The following is a 19,022-nucleotide window of genomic DNA, read 5'->3' as shown; positions in this document are numbered from 1 at the left end:
TTTTTCATTAGCTAGCAAAATATTCAAATCTGTTCACAGGCTCCCAATGTGCTCTTTGTGTCATTAGCCAGTTTGTGCATGTAGTGGCATGAAGTGATGGGCACCACGGTGGTTTAGGAAAAATAGAAATGCAAATAAAATGAGAAGAAACGAGGGGTTTTGTTAATCGTCTATTTTAAGGAAAATATTGCTTTAATTGAAGTTTTGTCAAATAAATTGCCTTAGCTAAATAGTTTAATTGGTTTCTATCAGGCACTAATTTGTTAATATATTTTTTATAGCTTTGTCTGTACATCAGTTGGCTGCACAAGGGGAATTAATTTATTTGGCAAGCCGTATAGAGCAAGGTAAGTTCTTAGAGGTTGAGTTTTTGATTTGTACAAATAAGATGCATGAATTGTAAAATGACCTTGATGCCTGTTGAGCTTGTACACAAGCCTGTAGACCTGAATGAAAGCCTCTATTTTATTACTTTTCTAGACAATCTGCTAAACATGCAAGATGAGCAAGGCTTTACACCATTGATGTGGGCAGCAGCTCATGGACAAATTGCTGTGGTGGAATTTTTGCTACAGAATGTAAGGAATTTATTTCTGTTCTGTATATAGTAATTCTAATAAATTAAAAGTCAATTATTAAATTATTAGAGAGTAAATGAAACAAAGACTTAGGTTCCCTTTTATTTAATGAGTAGAATAGACAAGATGTGTATTTTAAGTTGTATGTTATTTAACTTTCCAATAGTGCAATGATGTTGATTGTGCTCATGAAGTATCAAACATGAAAATACATGCCAAAATCTTCAGCCCAATTGTCTCTAACCATTATTCCCCTACATAGTTACAGAAGTCCTCATTAAAGTTTTAATAATGCAGCTTATTGGTGCCCATGTAACTTTGTGACTGGCAATGCAATACAACATTTTGAATTTGGAGTTCGTTTTTGTTTCTTTTTTTTTGTTTTACTCCTGTCCTGAAGGTGCTATCTCAAGTAGGACTTAATGGCTGTTAGCTTTCTGGGTGCGAACTTAAACAATTATTTTTAGAAGATGATTCAACCAACTTCTTTCACAACAAAGGAGAGGCTCTTTTTGCTTCAACCCATTCTGCAAACAACTGAGAGAACCTTGAGCCTGAGCCTTTCTTAGTACAGTTGTGCATCTCCACTAAAATTAATGAACTCAGCTGGGTGTTTAATGATCTACATGGAATAGTACTATAATATTACTATATTTACCTACAAGGGTATTGAGGAGCAACTGGATTTATGTTGGTAATAGTGTTGTATTTATCAATCTTGACCCATATGAGAGCAGGTATTAGCTAAATGTTCAACTCAGCAGTAAGAAGGAAACATATACCACAAATTTCAACAAAATTTAGTAATGTTGAATAAAATTGTGTGCAAAGGATGTCCTTGCTTTTAATTATTCTTTGGTATGTGTGCATTTTGGCAGGCTAACATTTATCACCCATTCGTAATTACACTACAGATGATCTGACCTTCATAAACTACTTTAGTCCATGTGGTAAAGAAATTCCTATAGGTGGTTAGGTAGAAGGTTCAGGAGATTAGATCCAGTCATGAAGAATATTGTAAAATTTCCAAGTTAGGATGGCATGAAGGCAATAGTACTCTCATGTTCTTTATGTCCTTGTCTATCTGGATAAGTGGAGGCTGAAAGTTTTGGAACTGCTGTTTAAGAAGCCATGGCAATTAATGTAGTACATTCTGTAGATTCTGTACAGTATGGAGAGTTTTGTGAGCTAGTGAATGGGATGGTGATTAACCATCTTATCGAATGTAGAACAGTACAGCACAGGAATGGCCCGTTCAACCTACCACATCTGTGCCAACCACTATGCCATTCTAAATTAATCCAATCTGTCTGACCCTATCTCTCTCTTCCCTGCCTGTCCACATCTTTCTAAACCCCTCTTAAATGTCGCTATCGTATCTGCTCCTCACTATCTACAACTCCTCCAATTTTCATGTCGTCTGCAAATGTACGAATTAGACCACTTAGATTTTCATCCAAACTGTTTGTTTATATAAATTACAAACAACTGAGATCCCAGCACTGATCCTTGCGGAAATCCACTGGTAACAGGCCTTTAATGACCAAGCCAATTTTGTATTCAAACTTATCAACTCACCATGGATCCCATATTCTTATTCTTATGGACCAGCATACTATGTGGGACCTTGTTATATGCTTTAGTAAAGTCTACATAACCAACATCCACTGCCTATCTTCATTGATCTAATGTTGGAGGACAAGTCATTAAATAAATCTGCAGCAAGGCACTCAATCAATGTCTTGGAGCTGATATGATTAGCCACCACCAACAACAACCATTTTCCTGTGTGCCAAGTATGACTTCAGCCAATAAATGCAATACCCCATCTCTGCCAGATCCCTATTGATTCGGACTCTTTGCCACACTAGATTGAACAACTTCTTAAGATCACTTCTTCCATCACTTTCCTGTTGACTGGAGAGTTAATCAGTGGCAAGTTAAATTTGTTTTTGTTTTTGTTGTCTGCGCTTCTGTCTTTTGGATAAGAGGTTAAACCAAGATCCTATCTGTCATTTCAGGTAAATCCCATTGCACTTTTTTTTTATTCACAAGATATGGTTGTCACTACCAGGGCCTATTGCTAGTTGCTCTTGAGAAGTAGTGGTGAGTTGCCTTCCTGAATCACTGCCGTCTGTAAGGACACCCACAATGCTGTTAGATAGAGAGTTCCTGGATTTTGACTCAATGACACTAAATGAACAGCAATACATTTCCAAGTTAGGATGGTGAGTGTCTCAGTGGAGAATTTGCAAATCATGATCTTTCCATGTATCCTTTGACCTTCAAGATGATGGTGGTTACGTGTTTGGAAGATTCTTCAAATACTATCAGGGGTTTGAGTTGGGTTGGTGGGGGTCGGGTTGACTTGATGATCTCTCTGCTCAATTAGCATCACCAAAATAAGTTATTGTGTTATTATCACATTGCCATTTTTGGGAGCTTGCTATGAGCAAGTTTCCTACATTACATCAGTGACTGCAGTTCTACGGTAGCTCATTAGCTGTAATGTGCTTTGAGGTGATCATGAAAGGTACAATATGAATGCAAGCCTGTGACTTTTTTTCCTTCTTTCTGGTGTCTAAGTCTTCAGAGCTTTGGCCTGACAGTTGCTGGGACCCCACATTCTTTGCTGTGTCTCCTAATTTAGCTATGTTTTGACATGGCATACATAACCCTTGAGTAAGCCATTTTAATTTTCCATATCTATTAAAATAGCTGAATCCTGAAAATGTAATCTTCCAAAACTGATTTTTATATGTTGTAAATAGCTTTACTCCTGATTTAGTTAATTTATGATTTTGTCTTTTTAAAATGTGTGTCCTAAGTCATTTTAACTTAAGGCCATCTATTAGTTTTATGCTTTTGAAGTTAAATTGCATCTTGTGTATTTCCTTTTGAAAGGGAGGAGATCCACATCTTTTAGCCAATGGGAGGGAGAGTGCACTGTCACTTGCCAGCAGTAAAGGCTACTCGAACATTGTAAACATGCTGCTTGACTATGGTTGTGATGTGAATGAATATGACTGGGTAAGTAATATCAGGGACCCATCAGCCAATACTTTTCCTGTTTATATAGAAATAATATTTTAAGTAAAATTAAAAGCAAATTCAGTAGAAAGTAAAACTGCCAGCTGGGAACAATTTATGTTGAATTTATTGTCATTTATCAAATAAACCCTTCTAGTTTTTCCCCTTCTGTTCATTCAAACCATATGTTCTGAGAAATTTGTAAGCCGTTGCTCAGCCTGACAATCTAATATAGCTGAAATAATATCAGTAGGGGTAGTCATTAACCTCATTTCAGCAGTTTTACGTTTCAGATGTAGATGCTAATTAAGTTTTCCCACATTGCCAAGTTTAATACCTCTTAAAGGCTTGTGAATAGAATAGGCGTGATTTTCCACTCACTAGGGTGTCAAAAATAATGGTGAGTATGAATTAATTGGGCAAGTGTCCAAAAATCAGATTCTTCCCTTTTGAAATAAACTTTCACAAGTAAGTCCTCCATCCTTAGTTGGAATTAACTTGCTCTTTCCAATAAGTTCTGTCTGTTGAGACAACCAACACTTCAGAGACTCAACTGCATCATTGAGCTGTTGAGCTGATGACTTTGATTATTTGGCTCCAATCCAGGTGAGTACATAGTTTTTGCCAATTATTTTGGAATGCTTCTTGTCTACATTTTTTTCCTCTAAATGTAGTAGATGACTGTGTGTTAGTTAACATTCAATTTAATGTTGCTCCAACCAACTGTATCACAATGACACATTAGCTTCTCAGGTGACAGTTCAGTGTAGAAAACAAGGCAGCTTGTCACTGAAGGAGAAGCTTTAGAATGAAAGATAGGAACATGTAGCCATGGCAAATAGTTAAACATGATATTCAAGTCGGGGGTGGGAGGGGTGCATGTTGCTGTGTGGCACGGTGCTCTGTCAATATCAGGTTCTCCTGTTCCAGGAGCTTACACAGCCAACACACTGCATGTGCATTAAGAGCATGGCCTGTTGTGAAAAAGGAAGGGGAGGCATGGTTATTGGGCGAGAAGTGAACGATGGTCGGTCAGTGCATGTTGCTTGGTGCCCTGCCCAAGTGCAACACCCCCCTCTGAGGGACCATAACCTGGACCTTAATGGGGAAAGGGTGTTAGAACTGAAATATCCCTTTGCTAAGACTTTATACTTCTACTGTTCTCACAGATCTGCTATAAGTTGAGGATGTTAGAGGTCAAACCAGCAATTCTGTGGTCTTATGCAAAGGGACCATTGCAGAAGATAACAAAAACAACTCTGCCTGCAGCAATAATAGCAGCAGCTAGCACTGGCTGCCAAACAGCCTTCAAAGGAAGAAGCAGCAGAACATGACTGGGAATAGGGATCTTGTTCAGGACAAGATCTACAAGTATGTGTGCAGTTATCTGCAAGAATATCTGCATGGAATGGCACGGTGGCTCCGTGGTTAGCACTGCTGCCTCACAGCGCCAAGGACCCGGGTTCGATTCTAGCCTCAAGACGACTGTCTATGTGGGGTTTGCGTATTCTCTCCCTGTCCGTGTGCTCAGGTTTCCTCCCCCACAATCCAAAGGTGTGCAGATTAGGTGGATTGCCCAAGGTGTTCAGGGATGTGTAGGTTAGGTGCATGAGTGGGGTAAATGTACAGTAAAAGTGAATGTGTTTGGGTAGGATACTCTTTGGCGGGTCAGTGTGGACTTGTTGGGCTGAAGGGCCTGTTTCCACACTGTAAGGATTCTATGATATCTGAACTATGGTGTCACACCTATGCTAGCTTCTGGATGAGAATTTGCACTCACCTTTTGGGCTACCCCAATCCCGTATCGGGTGTCTTTAATTGTTTTGTCAGCATGTCATTTCAGGGAACTTCTGGGGCATTTCACAGTCCACAACTCATAATTACATTTGGGATGCTTTCTTCACAACAGCTTACCGATTCATCTTTTTGCCCCTTGACACTGAGAGTCAGATCATTGGGCATTAGAATGCTTCGCCATTGCTGGTTTCCTGCAGGTGCAAGATGCAAACAAATGCACCCCATCATGAACCAGCAGTCTTCGTCAACAGAAAAGGATTCCAATCCCTTAATGTTCAAATTATTGATGACCGCAACAGATTTTGCAGGTCTAACCCAGATACCGGGAAGATGCCATGACATGTCTATCTTGGAGTACTTGCAGGTGGTGGGCCTTTTCAAAGATTTTCTGCCCATACACTTGTAGCTCTTGGGCAATGAGAGACGCCCTCTACACACCTGGCTGATCACAACTCAGAAGAAGAATCCACCAAAGAAAGATACTATACTGCTATACTTTCAGTCAGAGCCATTGTGGAACATACCATAGCCCTCCTGATAATGAGGTTCTGATGCCTGAAGAGATCACATGGTGTCATGCACTGGGAACAGGCCCTTTCTGCCCAGCAAGTCCACACTGACCTGCCGAATAGTATCCCACCCAAATCCATTCTCAATTACTGAACATTTACCCCTAACTAATGCATCTAACCCACACATCCATGAACACTTTGGGCAATTTAGCATGGTCAATCCACCTAACCTGCACATCTTTGGATTGTGGGAGGAAACTGGAGCACTCAGAGTAAACCCACGGAGTTCCTAAATAGGGTGTCCTGCATCATCGTGGTCTGTTGCACCATCCACAATCTCACTTGCCAAAAGGGGAAGTATTGACAAACAAGAAGATGCAGAAGTGAGAGGAAACCTCTGAGAAGGAAGATGAAGGATCCTAACATACACCAGGTGACTTATCAAACAGAGGAAAATAGGGCAGTAGTCTGTTAAGCCCAAGAGTCCGTAGAGAACTTTACAACTGCCTGCTTCTAGGATGAATGGTTTGAGACCTTTTCTGATTTTGTTTTTATATTTCATTCGGATAGTTGGCTCTCGACTCTGTTTGCAGTTTGCAATCCTCATTGACCTATTTTGCTGATTGTATTCATGCAATAAAATTTTGATTTATCCATTCAGCTAAAGCTCTAATATCCTCAACTCTATAAAAGCTACAGTATATGTATAAACTTTGCCCTTGATGCCCTGGACCAACTTTAATGTTAAAACAGTTGTGATACATGCAGCACTTCCACTGCCTCATCTGCTTGCATGTTTGTGCTAAAATGATCCTTGAACAAAGGATTTATCCCTGGTGAATACCTAGACCATAAGACTATAAGAAATGGGAACAGGAGCAGGCCATTTGTCCCCTGCAGCCTGTTTCACCATTCAACTGATTTGACATTCCTCACATCCACTTTCCTGCTCTTGCCTCATAACCCTCAATTCCCCTACTGATAAAGAATCTATCTATTTCAGTCTTAAACATACACAAGGACTCTGCTCCTGTAGTTCACTGTGGCAAGGAGTTCCAAATATAATCAACCCTCTGAATGAAGACATTCCTCTTTATTTCAGTTTAAAATTGGCACTTCATTCTGAAGCTATGCTCTCTGGTCCTAAACTCTCCCATGAGGGGAAATGTCCTCTTAGAATTAATCCTGTTAAGCCCTTTAAGAATTCTATAGGTTTCAAAGAGGTCACCACTCATTCTTCTAAACTTCAGTAAGTAGAGCCCCAACTAGTTTAGTCTTTGCTCATAACACAGGGATTGTCCTAAGAACCTTCTGTGAACTGCCTCCCCTGCAATATTTTTCCTGAAATAGGGAGACCAGAACTGATCACAGTACTCCAGATGTGGTCTGTCAAGCACTTTCTACAGTGGCAGTAAGATTTCCTTACTGCTGTAGCCCAACATCTTGAAGTAAGGGCCAACATTCCATTAGCTTTTCTGATTACCTTCTGCACCTGTGTGCTGGCTTTCTGTGTTCCATGCATAAGTACCCAAGTCCCTTTGTGTTGCAGCTTTCTGCAATTTTTCTCCATTTAAATAATATTCTGTTCTTTTGTCCCTTCCAAAATGAACAATTCACATTTTCCTGTATTATATTCCATTTGCCAACTTTTTGCCCATTTACTTAACCTATTAATGTGCTTCTGAGGTATCCCATATCCCATCACTCCCAAAAGTTGTGTCTGTCAAATGGACATCTGCGGTCCTGGCTCCTCCCCTAGATCATATCATCACAGTCAATGTCCCCAAGATCCATCTGTAGTGCATAGACTCCATTCTTCAAATTGCAGTTGTGAGATTCCATGTTGGATGAAATGACTTCTGGTCATCCACTTTCTTACTTATGAGAGAAGAACCAAGGTATGATGATTGAAATGTAACATATCCTTTTGCTAATTGAAGATGCACTACATCTTTCACTTCAAAGAACCTTCTCTGGTCATATTGGGACAATAAGACTACAATAGAAAGTAGAACATTACAAATGAAGATATCTTTACAGAAGTGCTTATTCTGTACAATAATTGAACACTTATGCCATTGATGTGCCCTGAGAAGGTTTTCTTTCCCACTATGTCTAGATGCAGGTTCACTTCCTCACCTGAGGTGGAGGACGTATGCTGATTGGTATGCTGTGGTGACTTGAAGACTTTGGCATCCCTGAGGATCAGACCCCAGATGATCTCGATCTGCTGAGAGTTTCCAGCATGGCTGCAGGTGCAGGCTGTCTGCCCCCACCTTGGCCTGAGTTGCTGAAACTAATGCGGTCACTGGCAGTGAGGAGCTATTCAGGCAGGGCATCTCTGGAGTGTCTGAGATAAAGTTGTCTCGGTGCCTATCTGCTCCTTTTTATCTCTGTGGGTTCATCTTGGCACATTGCTTCATCCCATCACTGTGCATTGATGCAGAGTACCATAGCTAGAGCAATGGTATATAGGTCTGAGTACAAATCCAGCAGCCAGTGAGAGCCAGTGTGGACTACTTGGAGAATCGCTGAGGTTCTGGTGGAAGCCGCCACAGACTGAGAGGAGATTCCTGGCTTGTAGTGAATGAAGTGGTGTCCAGCTGGTCTTCAAATATAGTGCTAGAGCATTCCACCCTGGAAAGTCTTGCAAATACAGAGGAACCTCGATTATCTGAACGAGGTGGATGGGCACTAATAATAGATTATTCAGTTAATTGCTTTCATCTGGGGCTTAGAGTTTTCTGTGAAGTCTGTTCCCCATTCAGGAGACTAGGCAAAAGCACACTGCACGCAAGACCCTGCCCCCAACCCCGTCCACTCCCACCCTGTCCACTCCCAACCCCCGTCCGCTCCCCTTTTGTCCACTTACACCCCACTCATGCCCGCCCCACCCCTGTCCAACACTAACCTCCTCCCCCCTCCCAACCTCCTTCCATCTTCACCCACAGTCCGAATCCCATCCACGCCCCCAACCTTTGTCCGACCCGCACCCGTGCAGCACACACACACACACAGCTGCTTTCTGGGGCAGCCAGACTGTAAGGCTGCTGCTGCTGTCGCCGCCTTTGTGGCATAACTCTCCAAATAGGACATACACACAACATTTTTACAAGTTCCTACTTTGTCTGCACAGACAATGTTTGAGAGATTAACTGGGGAAGGGAGGTTTAGGGTTCACCGCTGTGTAGAACTCCAGGGAAAATGCCAGGGAACAGAGAGAAGGCGGGAGGTCATTCATTTGGAGAATGTGCCTGGATTGCCCAGTACTGTCCTCGGCAACATTTCAGTGAACCAAGTTCGTTTTTAATCATTGTACCTGTAAAGAAAAAACGCGATCAGGGTTGAAACAGCTCATTGACGTAATGTCTCTAATCGGGACCTTGAGATCCCCTTTGGATAATCCGATATTCGGATGATCGAGGTTCCTTGTAATGAGATCTCCTGGTTTGCTAGCCACATGATTTACTGATTGATTCGCACAACATCTCACATGCATAGGTAGTGAGTTGAGAAGCATGTGATTGGGGTGATTTATCTCACACGGGTTTTGGTGAATGCAGCAAAATCTCAAACTGTGTTCAATAATCAATCACAAGACTTCAGAAGATAAATAAATTCTCAGAAAAATACTAAATTAGCATTTTAATTATTAAATGGTTGTAGTATCCTGTCTTGTTATTAATTTGAGACAATCGAATTGAAGTAGTAACTATATCTATAATTTCTACTTCGCTATATATTCTCAAATAGCCTATTGTAGGTGTGTAAAATTTAACTAAATTGTTTGAAATGGCTTCTGTGTCTCTGCATCCATTATTCCATTTATAATAATGTCTAAGTAATGTGGTATTTATTCATTACCATCATGATGGCCTTGTACACAAAGGTTGCTCAATGCCTGTTCCCCATGAATTTAATAAATCCTTTGCTGGAAAATATAGTCCCAAGTAGAATTTGCTACAATAGAACTTTATATTTTTAAATATCTCTACTAATTAGTGAAATGTAAACCTCTTGGTATGTTATTGCAATTTCATGTAAAAGTCATAAAGTTATAATATTGTTTATCTATTTGAATATGTGAAACTGGTTGTGAGTTCATACCTGGGAAACCAGGAGTAAAATAAATGGGCAAGAATTCTTAGTAAAAGTAAATACTAATGTATACCGTGATAATCTAGGAAGTTTGATTGTACTTGCTATGTATTCTGGGGTTTCGTCTGAATGAATTGAAAGGTGTATCGGCTGAATGAATGTTACATTCATTATTTAAATAACATTAGAAAATTGTTAAAACTTTAAAGATGATCAACAAGTGTAGTATGCAAAACTGAATTTGAGTATATGTAATTTCAAGGTTTAAGCTAGCACATAAGCTGCCCTCTAGTTTTGATTGTTTGTTTTGGATTCATACAACTAATAAGAAACTCTTTAGGATTCAGAATGTCAGCTACTAGAAGGCAATGTTGGAAAAACTTGCATGAGAACACCAGGATTAGATATTCACGGATTGGTACCTACCTTGGTATGGGCTACAATGAAGTTTGCAGTTATTCCTAGAAATCAGGATTTTGCAGTTGGTTGAATAATTATGTAAAGAGCTATATTTCATCCAAAATGTGCTGAGAAGGATGATAGAACAAATACATCACATGTTTAATGGTTGTACTTCTCACCAAACTGCTCATTGGGAACTCTTAAAGTTAGCTGACCACTTGGGCCTGGGCCCAAAATATGCTAGGCATTGTTTAATGACCCATACTGTTTTCGAGGGATGAAGTCCGAAGTCACACAATGCCAGGTTATGGTCCAACAGGTTTATTGGAAATCACAAGCTTTCAGGGTGCTGCTCCTTCATCAGGTGAAGTGGGGGAGATGGAGTGAATCAGAACAGCCCAAAACACTGCAGAAATTAATCTTTCTGTATTTAAGTGTCGCTGACCAGACTGACATTTATTTCCCATTTTGAAAAAATATTCATGGGATGTGAGCATCACTGGCTAGGCCAGCATTTATTTCCCATCCCTTGTTACTTTGAGGAAGTGGTGAAGAACTGCTTTCTTGAACTGCTGCAGCCTATGTGCAGTAGATAGACCTGTAATGCCATGAGGAAGAGAGTTCAGAATTTTGACCCAGTTACACTGAAGGAAGGGTGATATATTTTCAAGTAAGGATGGTAAGTAGCTTGGAGGGGAACTTGTAGTAGGAGGTTTTCCCAGGCATCTGCTGACTCTGTTCTTCTGGATGGAAGTGGTCATGGATTTAGAAGGTTCTGCCTAATTAGCCTTCTCCAGTGCATGTTGTAGATGGTTCTCATCGCTGCTACCGAGTAGAAGAGGGAATGTATGTTTCTGGATATGGCTTTGGATAGTGTCAAGCTTCTTGAGTGTTGTTGGAGGTCCACTATCCAGGCAAATGGGGAGTATCCCTTCACACTTCAACTTGTACCTTGGAAATGGTGGACAGGCTTTGGGGAGTCTGGTGATGTAGTGAACGTTCATGAACTACTGCATTTTATCAAGTGAGTGGCTTGGTAGGCCATTTTCAGAGGACAAATAAGAGTAAGCTCTAATGAAAGCTGGTCAATCTAAAATGTTGTTACACTCCACAGATATGCAACATGTGCTTAGTGTTTCCATTATTTTCTGATATCATTTCAAGTTTATATCATTGGCAGAATTTTTCAATTTTTTTTTAAGAGAAAACCATTTAATGTAGGGCTGGTCATCAAATGAAGGTCAGACCAAGGAAGAGCAGTATATTTTCTTGATGGCATTTGTTGAACCAGCTGAATTTTTACAACAGTCCCACCACGCCATGGTTACTTACACCAAACATTAACGAGTGAGAAACGAGTATGATCAATTTTTGTTTCTCAAATTTAGGTAACATATTTAGTGAAATCATTTTGAAAATTTTATTGCTTTGTCTTTGTTTACAGAATGGTGGAACTCCTTTGCTTTATGCTGTACATGGAAATCATGTCAAATGTGTGGAGACTCTGTTGGGTGAGCTAACATAACACCTGATAATGTGGTTTTAATCTGCCCTATAAATTATTGTGTCTAAGGTGTTGGTCCTCCTGTATGAAACACAAACTTTGGCTGTGGATGAATTGTAACATTTTGTTGGTTTTTTGTAAAAGAAGTCCTAAATATTTTTCTTCTTAATTATTGCTGCAAATTCTCTTCTGAAACCTTTTTTATCCCCACCTCCTCCATCCTCCCCACCAATAATAGCTATGAGGAATTAATGGACACCTTTGCCACAAAGATTCAGATCAACCCTTATGAACCTCTGCTGCACTTGTTCATTTTGTGAAACCACTGGGACCAGATTTATGGATTAGTGGTGCTGGAAGAGCACAGCAATTCAGGCAGCATCCGAGGATAGACAAAATTGACGTTTCGGGCAAAAGCCCTTCATCAGGAATAAAGGCAGAGAGCCTGAAGCGTGGAGAGATAAGCTAGAGGAGGGTGGGGTTGGGGAGAGAGTCGCATAGAGTACAATGGGTCAGTGGGGGAGGAGATGAAGGTGATAGTCAGGGAGGAGCGGGTGGAGTGGATAGGTGGAAAAGGAGCTGGGCAGGTCGGACAAGTCCGGACAAGACAAGGGGACAGTGTTGGGCTGGAGGTTAGAAACTAGGATGAGGTGGGGGAAGGGGAAATGAGGAAACTGTTGATGCCCTGGGGTTGAAATGTTCCAAGGCGGAAGATGAGGCGTTCTTCTTCCATGCGTCTGGTGGTGAGCCTGTCCTCGGATGCTGCCTGAATTGCTGTACTCTTCCAGCACCACTAATCCAGAATCTGGTTTCCAGCATCTGCAGTCATTGTTTTTACCAGATTTATGCTAAAGTATATTTTGTATCTTTCTCTGTTATTTACGATTGCTCCTTGTGCCTTTGCCAAGGTCATTTAGTTCAGAAGGCACACCTTCAGTTTGCTTTACTTAATTCCCACTACAAGCTTTGATAACACACCTTCCCCTCTTAATTCCCATGGTAATTGATTATTGTTAACAGCTCTCACTCTGGGTGTTGTCCCTTTTTTTCCTTTAAATTATCTTTTCCACAGCTCTTCAAAAATCTAACCTTTGACGCACGTTCCTTGCAGGCTATCATCCCATCTCCAAACTCCCGATTCTGCCCAATGTAGCCTCCCAAATCTGCACTCACCTTTCCTGGAATTCCATGTTTGAATCTGTTTGATCAAGTTTCTGCATTTGCTGCTGTACCAAGGTAGCTCTTTGTCGAAGTCACAAATGATAAGCAATGTGACTATAACAAAAGTAAAGCTTCCCTTTTCATTCTTCTTGCCATATCTTCATCCTTTGTGATTGACTACATAATCCTTCTCCAATACTTCACCACTGTCATTCACCCAGTTAGGATCGTCAAGGCATTTCCAAGTTGGTGGGATGGAGTGCAACACACATGGACCTCAGTTGTTTACAATCTGTGTTGATGATGTAAGAGGAGATTATGCTGGGCAGCGCAGTAGCTCAGTGATTAGCACTGCTACCTCACAGCACCAAGGACGGTTAACTTCAGTTATGCTAGAGGCTCTTTGAATCCATATGTAGTCTAATATTGCATTGATGTCAAGAGGAGTCCCCATCTCACGTCTGGAATTTGGCTGTTCTGTGTTTGGACCAAGTCTGTAATTAGGTTAGAAATTGAATGGCCTTGGCAGAACCCAAACTAAGTGCCAGAGAGCAAATTATTATTGAGTAAGTACCACTCGATAGCTGTGTTAACAACATATTCCAGCACTTTGGTCAGCAGCAGATTAATAGGGCAGTAATTGGACTGGTTGAATTTATCCTTCTTTTTGTGGACTGGACATTCTCTCATTGATCATATCGTTCAGTGATCAAGTCAATTCGCGCTAGCCAGATTTTGGATGACAACATGATGTCTTATGGTGATGTTTTGAGTTGAATGAAAATATTGGTGATATAGAGTTCATTCTCAGACAAAGCTCAGACCTCTTGTTATTGGTCTTGACCACCCCATGGTGAAAGTGAGGACTGCAGATGCTGGAGATCAGAGCTGAAAACTGTGTTGCTGGAAAAGCATAGCAGGTCAGGCAGCATCCAAGGAGCAGGAGAATCGACGTTTCGGGCATAAGCCCTTCTTCAGCCCATTTTTCAGCCCATGGTGACCAACACATGTTGGCCATGAATCTCTCTCCATTACAACATATGCTTTGAAATTGCCTAGGATGAACAGCTTTCACCTTTGGAAATGTGCTTTAGAATACAAGGAGTCTTGTACAAAGTTAACTTAATTTCTGATCCACATCATTCATTTTCTGTATCAAAGCAAAGTGTCTCCACAGTTAAGTTGCTACATCTACATTAATATCTCCCAAACTATTTGAATACTAGATACAATGCAGTACACTTTTGATTGTTATATAACATCTCCAAAGCTTGCATGAGTGATCTGCCAGGTTTTCTCTCATTCCATGTAAACATGGGTAAGATTTTGCAGAATCACTTTTCCTGCATTTTTCAAGAAAAGTGCAGTGAGCTAAATCAATCAGAATTCACTGAACACGTTACAGTAGTAATCAGTTTGGAGAAAATGTAGCAACTCGTCCTGTAAAACAATTGAGGATCTTTGCCTATCAATTACAAGGTTTTACTGTTTTGAAAATGCCTAATCATAGTCTCAGTACACAAACACTTCACCACATCCTCCAAGCAGAATATCAATTACCATATCTAATGCAAAACTATTGATACTACATATTTCATTTTCAGCTCATGTGCCACTGAAATTTTATTGTTGATGCTCATCTGTCCTGCTCTGTGTCCTCTGATACAAACTATTCAATTAATTGAGTTATAAGGTCTTAAATAGAACAACATCTTGTGGTTTAAGTTAATCTTTGATCTGACAAGTTCTTGTTCACTTTACAGAATATGGTGCTGATCCAACTGTTGAAACTGATTCTGGATTCAATGCTATGGATATGGCTGTTGGGTTGGGTTTCAAGAATGGTAATTATTGATTTTGATTTTATTACTTAATATATTTTAAAATAAAACTTAAATATATTCTGGGTGTACATTACTCTTTTTTTAAAAAAACTGTGTTAAATATCCCCTGTACAAACATTTTCATTTGACAAGCAGAATGGGATAATTGATAAAACTTTATTCCCTATATTTTCCCTTTATTCTATACATTGCTTGAAATCTTGTGTGCAACAGAACAGCTTACAAAAACATTACCAGCTCAGGGCTAGTACCTTCTGGTCAGCTGCCACTGATACTGGAAGATTTGGGAATGGATTATATTTTTGTCCTCCCAATTTCTCTCTCATGCCACAGCCTGCATTTTGACATATTTCCATATGACATGACTGAACTCAGAAACTAAGCTGAAGAGGACATGCACCTGTACCTTGTGATATATCTAAATATTAGTGAGCTAGGGCTCATGCCAATCATCATCAATACAAATATATTTACTTTGTGTTCTACTTGTTTCACTGATAGGTAGGGTCACTTGTATGATATCTGCAAGAAATACCACTGTTTTCTGATTAGCACAAAGTCTTCAGTATTGCAGCGAAGGAAGCGATTAGGTTCTCTATCACTTAGTCAAAGTTGGATCTATATCTGAGTATTTTTTAAGCTTCTTAATAAGTTCCTAAGCTGCTTAAAATGGTTTGTAATAAGAGTTCAAAAGTACAATAGTACTAATGAATAACATTAAGAATGCTAGTCTTAAAATTAATTTTAATTTAATTTGGTGTTGTGATTCAAATCAATAGAACATAATTCTTACAGATTTCTGTGCATTTTTGTCATGCTCCATGAAAGTCACGCTAGAAGAACCAAGAGTGATGTATTGTTGTTAAATATCCTAAATTCGTTAGTTGCCCTCAAAGAACTCTATACCTGTATGAAGCAATCATAAAATCTATGTAGGTGCCATATTCCAGAGGAGATAGGCCCAACCATGACGTGACTTAGGAAAATGGCTCCTTGAATAAACTTGTTCTTTGTCCCCCAATTGGCTTAAGTACGCAGTAATGTCACCAAAGTTTTCAGAAAAAAGCTGCAAACTCAAATGCTGTAATTTGAATAAATACTGATGTGTCATTAAAAATAGAACTGTGACAAAATTAAATAAGACAAAATTAATTTAAGCATTAAAATATTTAACAGTAATAACAAAAAGTATTCTTCACAAAGGTATTTTGAGCCATTGCATTCATGATAGACAGGTGGTCAGGAGGATAGCTTTGTCTTCTTTCTTGGTTGATCTTGCACTATGAATTTCAACTTTGAAAATATCACTTGCTGCTTGTTTCCAATTTAGACTGTTCTAGAGAATCCTGAGTCCATGTGTTTGGGCACTTTTTATTTTCTTTGAAAACTTGAGGTTTCCTCTTCTTGAATAGCTCTGCAGTCTGTTTGAAACAGACCTTGAAGATAGTCCAAATTCTTTGGCAAAGATGATGCTATCCACATGACCACAGTAGCCTGGGTGTTGAATTCTTGTCACCTATGTAATAGACCAATTTTGAATCCACTAGTTGTTTGAGTCAATTTTAATGCAATACTCACTTGCAGAGCTGGAGAAGCAGCAACTACAAGTTGGATTTTTTTTAAAAATTCCACCCAATGTAGTACTGTGGGTGCCTAACTGTATTGTACAAATGGCTTCAACTCCAAAGGTTGAGATGGAGTCAAAAGTCAAGGTAGAGCAGAGGCTGGTGAGTGAAGTACTGTACCATTATGTTTCCAATACTATAACAAACTGCCAAGAAATTTGAGGCTATTTTGTTAAGTATTTTGCATATCTTTCTAGGAAAAATAACAAACTAAATTGTTTGATTCAGGAATTTATTTAAGCTGTGTAATTCCTTCAAAAATGTGGAGTATTATATTGATTAACATTAGAAAAGAATGATTTATCATTTTGCTACTTGCAGTAACTATCTTGCAAGTAATAACACTAAGTAGAACTCCATCTTCCTGCTTTGTCATTTCTTTCTTGCTGGTGCATATTGTTAAGTAAATATAATTATATTGTACTTCGGAAATGATGCTTTCTTACTCATTCTTCCCTGTTCATGAAAGCTATTTTGCACTGTTTATCTTACATTGGTCCCATTTTGTTTTTGTATTTTCTAATTCAAGAATTTTTTTTATAGTTCAACAGGTTATTGAGGCTCATTTGCTGAAGTTGCTGTTGAAGATTAGGGAATGATGGGCTGACACCTCTGGTAGTCACAGAAGAATCAGTTATTCGAACTATTAGATGCATCATCTGAGTTCCTTGAGGGAGTGCTTGAAAATGTTTATATTTGACAATATATCAATTGATATTCTGATTGTAATTCAGGAATGGTGGAAAAACGAGACATTATTCTAGATCCAAGTTTGATTGTGATGATGATAGACTAACTGCTGGTGAACTTGACTCCAGATTTGCTTTATAAACATTTATTTAATAAACCATCATCACTGAATTGGAAAATATGTTATCCAAGCACCATAAGTTGAGCCTATTTGTTTGAAGTACTGAAGGAAAGCTAGACACCAAGATTAGTTTTGTAGGGGGGAGAAAAATTTCATACTTCAGTAGAAGGAATTATTCTAACTACTTGATTATTGAATAGGAACCTCAGTGAATAATCATCAAATTAATTTGTAAACTCGTAATATTTGGGGGCTTAAGATTTACTGATCGGTGACTACCACCCCTGTACCCCTTTTTGGGTTAGGGATGAGGTGTCGTCAGAGTCTTCAAATGGTATTTCCTTAAATGTGAGATGGCAAATGATAAATGTGGCAATGGAAATTTAGAATTAATTCATCCATCAATGGCACACTAGTAATCTGGTACCTGAATAAAGCAAGTTGACAATGTAGACTATTAAGCAGTCAGTTTTTCTCAATGGCTGTGGGCTTGTAGTACTCAAGGAAGGTGGAAACTGGCATTCCACAGCCCTACTCCAGAGTGTCCTGTCAAACAATGCCGCCCCCACAACCACCCCCACCGCTGCTGTGTACATTATGGTCCAAACTGCAAAGAGGTTTACCTATTAAATATGAGGTGAGACTCCATAGTCATAATTGGAAGAAATCTAGTTCCCACTTCAATTCTTCCATATTCCATTAGGAAGTCGGATTAGCTGGTCGATTAGTAACACTCACCAGGGTGCTATTTATAGAAATGTCCCAAAACATTCACTCTGCAGATCGATGTTAAAGATATCCAGAACGGTGTATACCCTGAGGACTGGTTCCCATTCTTGTGAAACAGAAATTCTACATGCTTAGACAATTTTAAGCATGATGGTGTGTCTGATCATTTCAAATACATGGCTAACTTCTGACAGATGGAGCTTTTGACATTTTGTTTCTGTTGTTGAAACTGTAATCTTAATTTCTTGTTATTGCTCTCCTCCTTAGGGCCCTGCAGTTTTCTAACATCAGAAGAGTTTTAGTTCCAGTCACATTATTGTGAACTTTTTAGTTTTATGATCAATTATTCTCAACATAAGTCTTGCCTGTGTTGACCTGAGAGCAGTCCTGCTATCTTACCTGCTTTCCTGAGTAATTTGATGACTCATTCCTTCTCTCAGGATTTAAGACAGCATGTACTAACTAAATTATTTGGAGAATTCTAGTATAGAATGTACATTGTATGGCCCTGTTTGGTTAGAACACTATCATCTCCCACTAGGTCAGGTCATAATTTCACACCATTGCCATTAGTGCATTATTATTGAAGAATTGTAGAATTGTTCCATTATGTCATTGACTCAAACTGTATTTGATATTAATATAAAAGAATGTTTGAAAGTTGGCATTTTGTACATGTCTTGTGTCATACTGCTATGTAGTAAAAAGGTGCTTCTTTGTATTGTAAACTGTATTAAGCTTCTAAATTATTTTCCTAAACTAAAGTTGAGTATTATAGTTCTGAATTTTCTGAACCAAGAGACTATATAATGAGGAATAATCAAAGATACTGATTGTCCTGTGCATCAGCATCACACACCACTTGCTGATTACCAACATTAGCGAGCACTGGTCAATATTTCGGAGATGTCGGTGTTGGACTGTGGTGAAC

The 19,022-nt window shown here is 39.3% G+C and overlaps 1 protein-coding gene across 1 annotated transcript in view; it reads left to right on the top strand.

Annotated features, from left to right (window-relative positions):
• Positions 1 to 18,755, top strand: part of ankra2 (ankyrin repeat family A member 2) — a 41,135-nt gene extending 22,380 nt beyond the window's left edge. Inside the window, exons 4-9 of the mRNA XM_043707610.2 lie at positions 282 to 347; positions 481 to 578; positions 3,483 to 3,608; positions 11,862 to 11,928; positions 14,846 to 14,926; positions 17,095 to 18,755. Of these exons, the coding sequence (XP_043563545.1) occupies positions 282 to 347; positions 481 to 578; positions 3,483 to 3,608; positions 11,862 to 11,928; positions 14,846 to 14,926; positions 17,095 to 17,150 (494 nt within the window). The 3' untranslated portion in view covers positions 17,151 to 18,755. The remainder of the gene's footprint in view (positions 1 to 281; positions 348 to 480; positions 579 to 3,482; positions 3,609 to 11,861; positions 11,929 to 14,845; positions 14,927 to 17,094) is intronic.
• The last annotated feature ends 267 nt before the right edge of the window (positions 18,756 to 19,022 follow it).

This window comes from Chiloscyllium plagiosum, unplaced genomic scaffold (genome assembly GCF_037043375.1).
Source record: "Chiloscyllium plagiosum isolate Xiang-an unplaced genomic scaffold, Cpla_swu_hap1 HiC_scaffold_2, whole genome shotgun sequence".
Taxonomy (NCBI): Eukaryota; Metazoa; Chordata; class Chondrichthyes; order Orectolobiformes; family Hemiscylliidae; genus Chiloscyllium; species Chiloscyllium plagiosum.
This window is presented reverse-complemented; position numbering and strand designations above follow the sequence as displayed.